Source organism: Lucilia cuprina, chromosome 6 (genome assembly GCF_022045245.1).
Source record: "Lucilia cuprina isolate Lc7/37 chromosome 6, ASM2204524v1, whole genome shotgun sequence".
Lineage (NCBI taxonomy): Eukaryota > Metazoa > Arthropoda > Insecta > Diptera > Calliphoridae > Lucilia > Lucilia cuprina.
In genome coordinates, this window is record NC_060954.1 from 10,955,210 (window position 1) to 10,967,788 (window position 12,579).

The 12,579-nt window shown below is 25.2% G+C and overlaps 1 protein-coding gene across 1 annotated transcript in view; it reads right to left on the reverse strand.

The window, feature by feature from the left end:
• Window positions 1–6,769: 6,769 nt before the first annotated feature.
• Window positions 6,770–12,579, reverse strand: part of LOC111680622 (putative fatty acyl-CoA reductase CG5065) — a 14,460-nt gene continuing 8,650 nt past the window's right edge. Inside the window, exons 5-10 of the mRNA XM_023442294.2 lie at window positions 11,848–11,982; window positions 11,654–11,774; window positions 11,251–11,553; window positions 11,031–11,163; window positions 7,068–7,325; window positions 6,770–6,991 (exon numbers count right to left, since the gene is read on the reverse strand). Coding sequence (XP_023298062.2) covers window positions 6,844–6,991; window positions 7,068–7,325; window positions 11,031–11,163; window positions 11,251–11,553; window positions 11,654–11,774; window positions 11,848–11,982 — 1,098 coding nt within the window. The 3' untranslated portion in view covers window positions 6,770–6,843. The remainder of the gene's footprint in view (window positions 6,992–7,067; window positions 7,326–11,030; window positions 11,164–11,250; window positions 11,554–11,653; window positions 11,775–11,847; window positions 11,983–12,579) is intronic.

Consider the following 12,579-nt stretch of genomic DNA (forward strand, 5'->3'; position numbering starts at 1 on the left):
TTCTGTTCCAGTTCTGTTCTAGTTCTGTTCTAGTTCTGTTCTAGTTCTGTTCTAGGTCTGTTCTGGTTCTGTTCTAGTTCTGTTCTAGTTCTGTTCTAGTTCTGTTCTAGTTCTGTTCTAGTTCTGTTCTAGTTCTGTTCTAGTTCTGTTTTAGTTCTGTTCTAGTTCAGTTCTAGTTCTGTTCTAGTTCTAGTTCTGTTCTAGTTCTGTTCTAGTTCTGTTCTAGTTCTGTTCTAGTTCTGTTCTAGTTTTGTTCCAGTTCTGTTCGAGTTCTGATCCAGTTCTGTTCTAGTTCTGTTCTAGATCAGTTCTAGTTCTGTTCTAGTTCTGTTCTAGTTCTGTTCTAGTTTTTTTCTAGTTCTGTTCTAGTTCTGTTCTAGTTCTGTTCTAGTTCTGTTCTAGTTCGGTTCTAGTTTTGTTCTAGTTCGGTTCTAGTTCTGTTCTAGGTCTGTTCTAGTTTTGTTCTACTTCTGTTTTAGTTCTGATCTAGTTCTGTTCTAGTTCTGATCTAGTTCTGTTCTAATTCTGTTCTAGTTTTGTTCTAGTTTTGTTCTAGTTGTGTTCAAGTTCTGTTCTAGTTCTGTTCTAGTTCTGTTCTAGTTATGTTCTAGTTCTGTTCTAGTTCTGTTCTAGTTCTCTTCTAGTTCTGTTCTGTTCTAGTTCTGTTCTGGTTCATTTTCAGTTCTGTTCTAGTTTTGTTCTAGTTCTGTTCTAGTTCTGTTCAAGTTCTGTTCTAGTTCTGTTCTAGTTCTGTTCTAGTTCTGTTCCAGTTCTGCTCCAGTTCTGTTCTAGTTCTGTTCTAGATCAGTTCCAGTTCTGTTCGAGTTCTGTTCTAGTTCTGTTCTAGTTCTGTTCTAGTTCTGTTCTAGTTCTGTTCTAGTTCTGTTCTAGTTCTGTTCTGGTTCTAGTTCAGTTCTAGTTCAGTTCTAGTTCAGTTCTAGTTCAGTTCTAGTTCATTTCTAGTTCAGTTCTAGTTCAGTTCTAGTTCAGTTCTAGTTCAGTTCAACAAGTGTCTTTTGAAAACAAAACTTTTCTGGTTTTGTTCTAGTTTTGTTCCAGTTCTGTTCCAATTCTGTTCTATTCTAGTTCTTGTCAGTTATAGTTCTTTTCTGGTTCTGTTCTAGTTCCGTTTCAGTTCTTTTCTAGTTCTGTTTTAGTTTTCTACGAGTTCTTTTCTCTTCTAGTTCGGTTCGAGTTCTCGTTCTAGTTCTGATCTAGTTCTGATCTAGTTCTGTTCTAGATCTGTTCTAGTTCTGTTTTGTAGTTTTGTCGTATTACTGTTTTTGTTCAGTTCTATTTCGGTTCAGATTAGTTCTATTTGTTTTCAAGGTTAGGAACATAATGGTTTCGGTTTAGTCAAATCCCATCTATTCTTCCAAAATAAAACACAATATGATATTTTCCTTCTGTTTGTTGTTTGTTTTTATTTTTCTTTTGTAATCATTTTAACCCATATTTATTTTATTTATTAAATTTTGTTTCGTAATTATTATTATTCAATAATTTCATAATTATTTCCTACTTAAGTAATTAATTAAATAATATTATTTCTGTTTTTTTTTACTTAATTTCTTCTTCATTTTGTTGTTGTGATTAATTTTACGGAATAATTAATTTTTTGTATGTTGTTTTATTTGTTGTTTTTATTTAGCGTTTTTTTTGATGTTTAATTTTTAATTTTATTAAATTTTGTTTTTATAGTTTTTGGACTTGCGCTTGCAAAACAATATAATTTGTATATAAAAAAATTAAGTTTTTTTGTTGTTGTTGTGTTTTGTTATCTTTATTTTTATTTGTTTTTTTATTTATATATAAATAATAAGTTATAAAATAATTAATAAAGTATTTATGTCTTTTTTTTACAAATAGCAAAACACTCAAAAGCTGTTAAAGGGGAAAATTTTCAAGAAATTTGTAAAGAAAAGGGGGTTTATAAGGATTTTCTTTTTTGTAGAGTAGAGGTTTAAATTTAGAATTTTTATGGAATTTTTTTGTTGTTGTCTTTAGTGTGATCTCGAGATAAGATTATAGTATAGCCTATAGACTGATCTTTATTCTATGTTGTCCAGTTTAGTTTTAATACTGTTTTATAGTTTAAACTATAAACTGGTCTATAATCTGATCTTTAGTAGGATTTATAGACTGATTCAAGGCTGGACTTTAGCAAAAGTTTATATAGTTTAACTAATGGTATATAGCCGGATCTTTAGTCTGCTGTTTATTATGATCTATAAAATGAATGAGTTGGATCTTATAGTTCAATCCACACATTGATCTCTAATCCGATTTGTAGACTAATCTATAGTCTAATCTATAATCTTTAAAGTGGTCTAGTAGTATAGCTATAGACAGATGTTTATTCCGATTATTAGACTGATCTCCAGTTCAACATATGATCTATAAAATGTTCTAGTAGTAGTTTAGCTATAGACAGAAGTCTATTCCGATCTATAGGCTGATCTACAATCTCATATATAGTTTTGAGTGTAGAATAATCTATGGTCTACAGTTTGATGTATGTGCTAGTTTATAGTTCGATCTACAGACAGATCCTTAGTCTGTTTTATAGTCTTATCTATAGAGTATTCTTTAGTCTTATCTATAGAGTATTCTATAGTCTTATCTATAGACTATTCTATAGTCCTGCCTATACACTGATCTACATTCTTAACCACGATCTATAATGTGATCTATAGACTGGTCTTAAGTCTGATTTAAAAACTGATCAACAAAGGGGGTTTGTTATATAATCTAGGGTCTATGGTTTAATCTATAAACTGGTCTATATAATGGTTAATAGCTTTATATAAAGACTGATCTAAAGTTTGAAATATAGTTCAATCCATAGATTGATCTAAAGTACATAATCTACGGTCTAGAAACATGTCTATAGACTGATGTCTCTACAAACTGGTCTATATAATGGTTAATAGCTTAATATAAAGACTGATCTAGAGTCTGAATTATAGTTCAATCTATAGATTGATCCAAAGTACATAATCTACGGTCTAGAAACATGGCTATGGACAGATGTTTATTCCGATTAATTGACTGATCTCCAATCCGTTTTATATATAGACTGAAGTTTATTCCGATTCATAGACAAATCTAAAATCTGATATATAGTTTTGTGTATAGAATAATCTATGATCTACAGTTTAATCTATGTACTAGTTTAAAGTTCGATCTACAGACTGATCCATAGTCTCTTTTATAGTCTTATCTATAGACTGTTCTATAGCCTTAAGCACAATCTATAATGTGATCTATATACTAGTTAGTTTAGTCTGATTTATAAATTGATCTAATATAATCTAGGGTCTATGGTTTGATCTATTAACTTATTACTTATAGTTTGATCCACATATTGATATATAGTTTCAAATTATAGATCTACCTAGAAAGTGATCTATAGTGTTTTTATATCTGACTGATTTATAGTCTGAATTATAGTTCAATCTATAGAATAATCCAAGGTACATAATCTAAGGTCTAGAAACATGGCTATGGACTATTGTTTATTCGGATTAATAGACTGATCTATAATCTGATCAATATACTGAACCACGATCTATAATGTAATCTATAGACTAGTCTTTAGTCTGATTTATAAACTGAACAAAAGTTTTAATGTAAACAATGATCTGTAATGTGACAGGACATGTTTGGATCTAGTAATATTTTAATATTTTTTGGGTTTAGTAATATTTTAGGGTGTCCCTTGAATAGAGAAATTTAAAATATTTTATAGATATTTGTTTTATTTAAAAAAAAATTGTAAACATAAATTATAATATTAGGGTGTTCCTTGACTAAGTTATTAGCAATATGTGTTTAGCTAATTTAAGGGTATCCCTTGACTAGGAAAATTACTTTAAAATCTTATAAAATTGTTGAACCTTTATGTTTGAATTGAAAAATGTTTAATATTAAAATTTCTGTATTAGGGTGTCCGTTTTATGAATTTCTTTAGGGTGTCCCTTGAATAGAACAATTTAAAATTTTTTTTGGAAATTGAACTTTTTAGTTTTTTGTTTTAATTAAAACAATTTTAAACAAAAACTATAAGGTTAGGGTGTTCCTTAACTAATTTATTAGCAATTCGAGTTTAGATGGGATACCCTAACCCTTTACTATGAAAATGACTTTAAAATCGAATAAAATTGTTGTACGTTTATGTTTTAATTTAAAATGATTTGATGTTAATATTTTTATATTAGGGTGTCCGTTTTATAAATTTGTTTAGGGTGTTCCTTGAATAGAGATATTTAAATTATTTTTTTGGAATTTGAAATTTTTAGTTTTTTTTTGTTTTAAAAAATGTTTAATGATAAGGCTTCTATTTTAGGGTGTCCCTTTTAAGAAGTTGTTTAGGGTGTCCCTGGAATAGAAAAATTTCAAAAATTTATTAAAATTTTATAGTTTTTTTTGTTTTAATTAAAACAATTATAAACATAAACTAGAAGATTAGGGTGTTCCTTGACTAATTTACTAGCAATATGTGTTTAGCTAATTTAAGGGTATTCCTTGACTATGAAAATAACTTAAAAATCTAATAAAATAGTTGAACGTTTATGTTTGAATTTAAAAAGGTTTAATAATAAGATATCTATTTTAGGGTGTCCCTTTTAAGAATTTGTTTAGGGTGTCTCTTAAATAGAGATATATAATTTTTTTTTGGATTTTAAAATTTTTAGTTTTTTGTTAAAATTGAAACATTTTGAAACATAAACTATAAAGTAAGGGTGTCCCTTAAAGAAGCAAAATTATTAAAATTCGTTAAAATAGAAAAAAATCCTGTTATAATGGAAGAAGTTTGAAACAAATGTTGACAAATTTATTACCAGTATGTGTTTAAATGGTTTTAGGGTATCCCTTGATTTGGGAATTTAGTATTATTTAAAAAAAAAAAATTGAGGAAAATAATAAAAAATAATTAAAAAAAAAATTTATTGATAAAATTTCTACATTAGGGGGTCCCTTTTAAGCAGTTGTTTAGGGTATCCCATGAATAGAGAAATTTAAAATATTTTATTTAAATTTGAATGTTATAGTATTTTTGGTTTTAATTAAAACTATTTTAAAGATAAATTATAAGATTAGGGTGTCCCTTTTAAAAATTTGTTAAGGGTGTCCCTTAAATAGAGAAATTTTAAATTTTTTTGAAATTTAAAATTTTTAGTTTTTTGTTTTAATTAAAACATTTTTTTAAACATAAATTATAAAGTTAGGGTGTCCCTTGAAGAAGTAAAAAAAATTAAAAATTGTTAAAATAGAAAAAAAATCCTGTTATAATGCAAGAACTTTGAAACAAATTTTGATTAATTTATTAGCAAATTGTTTTAAAATGTTTTTTTTTTTTTTTTTAGGGGAATCCCTTGATTAGGGAATTTAGTATTAATGATTAAAACTAAACAAAAAATGTTAATTGTTTATGTTTAGGTTTTAATTGTAAAAAGTTTTAATGTTAAAATTTTCAAATTAGGGTGTCCCTTTTTATTAATATTTTTTTATTTTATTTTTTTTAGAAAAAATCAAACAGTTTGAGTGTTTTTGGGGAGAAAAAAAGATTTTTAATGTTTTGTTGTTTCTTCTTGTGTTTTTATTTAAAGAATATTTTTTTTTATTTTTTTATATATTTTTTTTTTGTTATAAATTTATTTTTTTATTAAATAATATTTATTTTTTTTAAGGTTGATTTTTTTTAATTTAATAAAACTAATGGATGTTTGTTTGCTTTTTGTTTTTTTTTATATATATATTTAATTTTAGTTGCAAATTTATTTATTTTAGAATTTTTTTTTTTTTTTGTTTTAGCTTTTTTTTTGTTATTTTTGTAAAAATTGTTTAAACTAAATTTTGTTATTTGCTTTTTTTTTATTAATAATACCAATGTTTTGTTTTTTAGTTTTTTGAAATTTTACTTAATTTGCAAGTTTGTTTTGTTAATTTTACTATATAATTATATTTTATATTTAAGCAACAATAAGCATTATTTTTTTATAATTTTTATTTTTTTTTTTTAATAAAAACTGCTCTAAGTTTTGTTTTTGTTTTTTAAATTAATTTGTTTATTTAATAGATTGTTGTGTTTTTTATTTTGTTGTTGTTTTTTATATAAATTTTTAGAACTAATGCTAAATGTTGTTGTTGTTTTTATAGATTTTTTTTAAAATAGTTTAAGAAGAATTGCTTGTGTTGTTTTTGTTTTAAAGAGTTTTTTTTTTAATTTTGTTTTTGTTGTTTTTTTTTTTTTTGAAAGAAAAACAAAAAATTAACCTTTGACCTTTCTGTTTAAAAAAAAGAAACCTAAACTAAAAATTTTACAAAACCAAAACTATTAATGTGTTTTAAGCCCCTTACTAAAACAAAAAAATTTATTTTCATTTAAATAAAATAAAAAACAAAAATAATAAAAATATTTAAATTTATAAAAAAAACATAAAATTAAAAAAAATATATATATAATAATTAATAACTATTTACTCATTTTTATAAACAATTAATTAAGTTAGTTTTTTTGTTGTTGTTGTTTCGTCTTTATGAATTTGTTCGCCTTTGCATAAAATTTATAAATTATATAAAACAAATTAAAAATTAATTATAATTAATAATCTAATAATAATAATAAAAAAAGACAAGAGTTTCTTAATTAATTAATTTTTTTTTTTCAATTTTCTTTTTATATATAATAATTATATATTAATATTTATATATTTATATATATAATATGCTTAATTATGTTGTTGTTGTTTTTTTTTCTATTTTTGTATTAAATTTTTCATTTACGAAATTATATTTATAATAATAATAATAATAATAATAATTTAAATAATAAATATATTACAAAAATGGCATAAGACGCATTATTTTAAAAAGATTTTGTAAAAATGTTGACCACAAGGCATTTAAACGTTTTGAACGTGACATCAGAAAACGCCAAGTAAATACGACCATTAATAATTTTGTTAATTGATTAATATAATACAATCTGTAAGAAAAAGAAAAAAAAAAAACAAAAATAATTATTTAATAAATTTTTTTTGCACACACACACACACTCTCACCTTAATAATCTTTTTCGACTGCCAGGTAATGATTGTGGTTTTTGTTTAAATAGAAATTGTCTAAAACCTAAAACATATCTTTCCATATATTTTTCCCAATTAATTGTAGTCACATCGAATACAAATGTCTCACGATCCTTTGGACTGAGGGTTTGTAATAAAGCATAAACATTATCATCCTTAAATTGCCATTGATGAGTGGCAAAGTATTGTAGACAATCAACTGCTTTGGCGATTTTATTTTGGACTTTAACCACACTGTAAAGTAAATAAGGGAAAAACGATAGTGTTTAATAATAAATATTTTATCAATAAAAAATTTTTAAATTTTTTTTTTTAAAAAGTTTTCTATTAATTAATAGTTTTTCTTTGTCAAAGTAACTTTTTTTTAGAAGTTTAGCAGTTTTCTCTAGATATTTTTTATCCGTATAACAGTTTTTTGTAAATTATTTCACTAGTATAACAGTTTTCTCTAGATATTTATATTAATATAACAAATTTCTCTAGATATCATTAATAGTATACAAGTTTTTAGTAAATCATTTCACTAGTATAACAGTTTTCTATTAATACTATAACAGTATAACTGTATATTTTCATTGGTATAACAGTTTTCTGTACATATTTTTTTTATCAGTATTAAATTATTTTTGTAAATCATTGCACTAGTATAACATATTGCTATTGATATTATAACAGTATAACAGTTTTCTGTACATGTTTTCATTAGTATAACAGTTTTCTATAAATATTTTCAAAGGTATAGACTTTTTTTAGTTTTCTATAGATATTTTCATCAGTATAACAGTTTTCTATAGATATTTTTATCAGTATAACAGTTTTCTAAAGACATGTTTATCAGTATAACAGTTCTCAATAGATATTTTTATCAGTATAACAGTTATCTATAGATATTTTTATCAGTATAACAGTTTTCTATAGATATTTTTATCAGCATAACAGTTTTCTATAGACACTTTCATCAGTATAACAGTTTTCTATAGACATTTTCATCAGTATAACAGTTTTCTACAGATATTTTTATCAGTATAACAGTTTTCTATAGACATTTTTATCAGTATAACAGTTCTCAATAGATATTTTTATCAGTATAACAGTTTTCTATAGATATTTTTATCAGTATAACAGTTTTCCATAGACACTTTCATTAGTATAACAGTTTTCTATAGATATTTTCATCAGTATAACAGTTTTCTATAGATATTTTTATCAGTATAACAGTTTTCCATAGACACTTTCATCAGTAAAACAGATTTCTATACATATTTTCATCAGTATAACAGTTTTCTACAGATATTTTTATCTGTATAACAGTTTTCTATTGACACTTTCACCAGTACAACAGAATTCTATAGATATTTGTATAAGTATAACAGTTTTCTAAAGACATGTTTATCAGTATAATAGTTCTCAATAGGTATTTTTATCAGTATAACAGTTTTCTATAGATATTTTCATCAGTATAACAGTTATCTATAGATATTTTTATCAGTATAACAGTTTTCTATAGATATTTTTATCTGTATAACAGTTTTCTATTGACACTTTTACCAGTACAACAGAATTCTTTAGATATTTGTATAAGTATAACAGTTTTCTATATTTTCATCAGTAAAACAGTTTTCCATAGACACTTTCATCAGTATAACAGTTTTCTATAGACATTTTCGTCAGTATAACAGTTTTTTATAGATATTTTTATCAGTATAACAGTTTTCTATAGATATTTTCATCAGTATAGCAGTTTTTACAGATATTTTTATCAATATAACAGTTTTCTATAGATATTTTTATCAGTATAACAGTTTTCTATAGAAATTTTTATCAGTATAACAGTTCTCAATAGATATTTTTATCAGTATAACAGTTTTCTATAGATATTTTCATCAGTATAACAGTTATCTATAGATATTTTTATCAGTATAACAGTTTTCTTTTATCTGTATAACAGTTTTCTATTGACACTTTCACCAGTACAACAGAATTCTACAGATATTTGTATAAGTATAACAGTTTTCTATAAATATTTTCATCAGTATAACAGTTTTCCATAGATATTTTTATCAGTATAACAGTTTTCCATAGACACTTTCATCAGTATAACAGTTTTCTATAGATATTTTCATCAGTGTAGCAGTTTTTTACAGATATTTTTATCAGTATAAAAGTTTTCTATGGATATTTTTATCAGTATAACAGTTTTCTATAGATATTTTTATCAGTATAACGGCTTTCTATAGATATTTTCATCAGTATAACAGTTTTTTACAGATATTTTTATCAGTATAACAGTTCTCAATAGATATTTTTATTAGTATAACAGTTTTCTATAGACATGTTTATCAGTATAACAGTTTTCTATAGATATTTTCTTCAGTATAACAGTTTTCTATAGATATTTTAATCAGTATAACAGTTTTATGTAGATATTTTTGTCAGTATAACAGTTTTCTAGACATTTTTATCAGTATAACAGTTCTCAATAGATATTTTTATCAGTATAACAGTTTTCTATAGACATATTTATCAGTATAACAGTTTTCTATAGATATTTTAATAAGTATAACAGTTTTCTATAGATATTTTCATCAGTATAACAGTTTTCTATAGATATTTTTATCAGTATAACTGTTTTCCATTGACACTTTCATCAGTATAACAGTTTTCTATAGATATTTTCATCAGTATAGCAGTTTTTACAAATATTTTTATCAATATAACAGTTTTCTATAGATATTTTCATCAGTATAACAGTTTTCTATAGATATTTTAATCAGTATAACAGTTTTCTATAGATATTTTTATCAGTATAACAGTTTTCTATAGACACTTTCATCAGTAAAACAGTTTTCTATAGATATTTTTATCAGTATAACAGTTTTTTATAGACACTTTCATCTGTATAACAGTTTTCTACAGATATTTTTATCAATATAACAGTTTTCTATAGACACTTTTATCAGTATAACAGTTTTCTATAGACATTTTTATCAGTATAACAGTTTTCTACAGATATTTTTATCTGTATAACAGTTTTCTATTGACACTTTCATCAGTATAACAGTTTTCGATAGATATTTTTATCAGTATAACAGTTTTCTATAGACACTTTCATCAGTATAACAGTTTTCTATAGATATTTTTATCAGTATAAAAGTTCTCAAGAGGTATTTTTATCAGTATAACAGTTTTCTATAGACATTTTTATCAGTATAACAGTTTTCTATAGATATTTTCATCTGTATAGCAGTTTTATATAGATATTATTATCAGTATAACAGTTCACTATAGATATTTTCATCAGTATAACAGTTTTCTATAGATACTATCATCAGTATTCTATAGATACTTTCATCGGTATAAGAGTTTTCTATAGATATTTTTCTCGGTATAACAGTTTGCAATAGATATTTTCTTTAGCATAACAGTTTCCAATTAAAGTCTGTATCAGTGTAAGAGTTTCCTATAGATATTTGCATAATTTTTCTTGTCAGTATAAGAGTTTTCTTTAGCTATTTCCAACAGTATAACAGTTTCCTTTAAATATTTCTAACAGTATAATAGTTTAACATAAGTTCTAGTGGTAGTGTAACAGTTTTTATAGATATTTTTTATTAGTATAAGAGTTTTTTTTAAAGATATAAAGATAGTATAACACTTTTTTTGTATCACAGTTTTCTTCAAGTATTTTCTTCAGTGTAACAGTTTTTTTTTCTGAATATTATTATCAATATAACAGTTTTCTATAGTATTTTGTGGCAGTATAACAGTTTTCTATATATACTTATATCAGTATAACAGTTTTCTTATACTAATGTTAATATTAAGATAAATCTATTACATGGCTACAATAATTAAAACTGTTATATTAATATCAAAATGATTAGAAAACTGTTATACTTGTAAAGTATAAGATCTTAAAAAATGGACTTTTCTACTTACAATGGTTTTTTGCCAGCAAATCGTGCAATAATATCCAATATATACGCTGGTATATAATGTAAAATAAAGCCCTGTACAGCATTAATGGTAACATTACGACGTAAAACGCCACCAGGATACCAAACACAACCCTCTGGAAAAGGATTAAAAACAAAAACAAAAACAATAATATTATTTATATGTTTTTCTTTTTCTCTATAACCATCACACACACACTCACCTAATGGATGTTTACGAACGTGATCAATGGCATAGTTAACAAATTTACCCCACGTTATGGGATGTCGTTGACCGGTACAACAATTATAAATTAATAAATTATCATTAGTTTTATGGGATGCTGTGCGCCATGCAGCCGTTATCATTAGATTAATCACAATATCAACAGGTACCACATCGGCAATGCAATTTTTCTCACACACAATTGTGCGAAATAGACCTTTGGCCATGGCAGATAAGAGACCAGTGGGACCATTAAAATTATCAATCCAACCGGCAAAAGGTTCATTTAAGCTGGCAGTCACTATAAATAGTAAACAAAAACAACAATAACAACAACAAAAACACATAAAAATAATTAAACAATTTTATTACAATTAAACTAAAAGTTAACAAAAACTTACCTATAGATGGCCTCACAATGGCAACTGGAAGATTACCAGCCTCCTTGAGTAGCATATGTTCAGCTAAGGCTTTTGTAAATGTATAAGTATTTGGGCGTTTACCAATCAGTGAGGGAGTTAGCTGTAAATTGGAAGAAAAAAAGATTTATTAATTTCTTATAAAAAAATATACTGCGAGCAGTCTAGTTTTTTACCGTATCGAGTGTATCTTCCGGAAGCCAATTAACTAAAGAAATAATATCATCGGGATTATAGGGTGGTGCATAAATAACCTCAGATACTTCGGTTCTATCGCAATTGCAATAGGCAGTGGATACATGAATAAGTGCCTGGAAAAGAAAAATAGAAACTAGTTAAATGGATATTTTTCATAAAAATTCAAGAACCTCTTATACTGAAAGAGAAATCTATATAAAACTGTTATACAAAAGAAATAATCGAATGAAACGTGTTATACGAATACAATTATCTAAGAAAAACTTTTATATTACTGCAAAATTTCAATAGAAAACTGTTATACTCATACAAAAGTGTAGAGAAAACAGAACTAGAAGAAAACTAGAACAGAACTAGAACAGAAATAGAAAAGAACTAGAAAAGAACTAGAACAGAACTAGAACAGAACTAGAACAGAACTAGAACAGAACTAGAACAGAACTAGAACAGAACTAGAACAGAACTAGAACAGAACTAGAAAAGAACTAGAACAGAATTAGAACGGAACTAGAACAGAACTAGAACAGAACTGGAACAGAATTAGAACGGAACTAGAACAGAACTGGAACAGAAATAGAACAGAACTGGAACAGAAATAGAACAGAACTAGAACAGAACTAGAACAGAATTAGAACAGAAGTAGAACAGAACTAGAACAGAACTAGAACAGAACTAGAACAGAACTAGAACAGAACTAGAACAGAACTAGA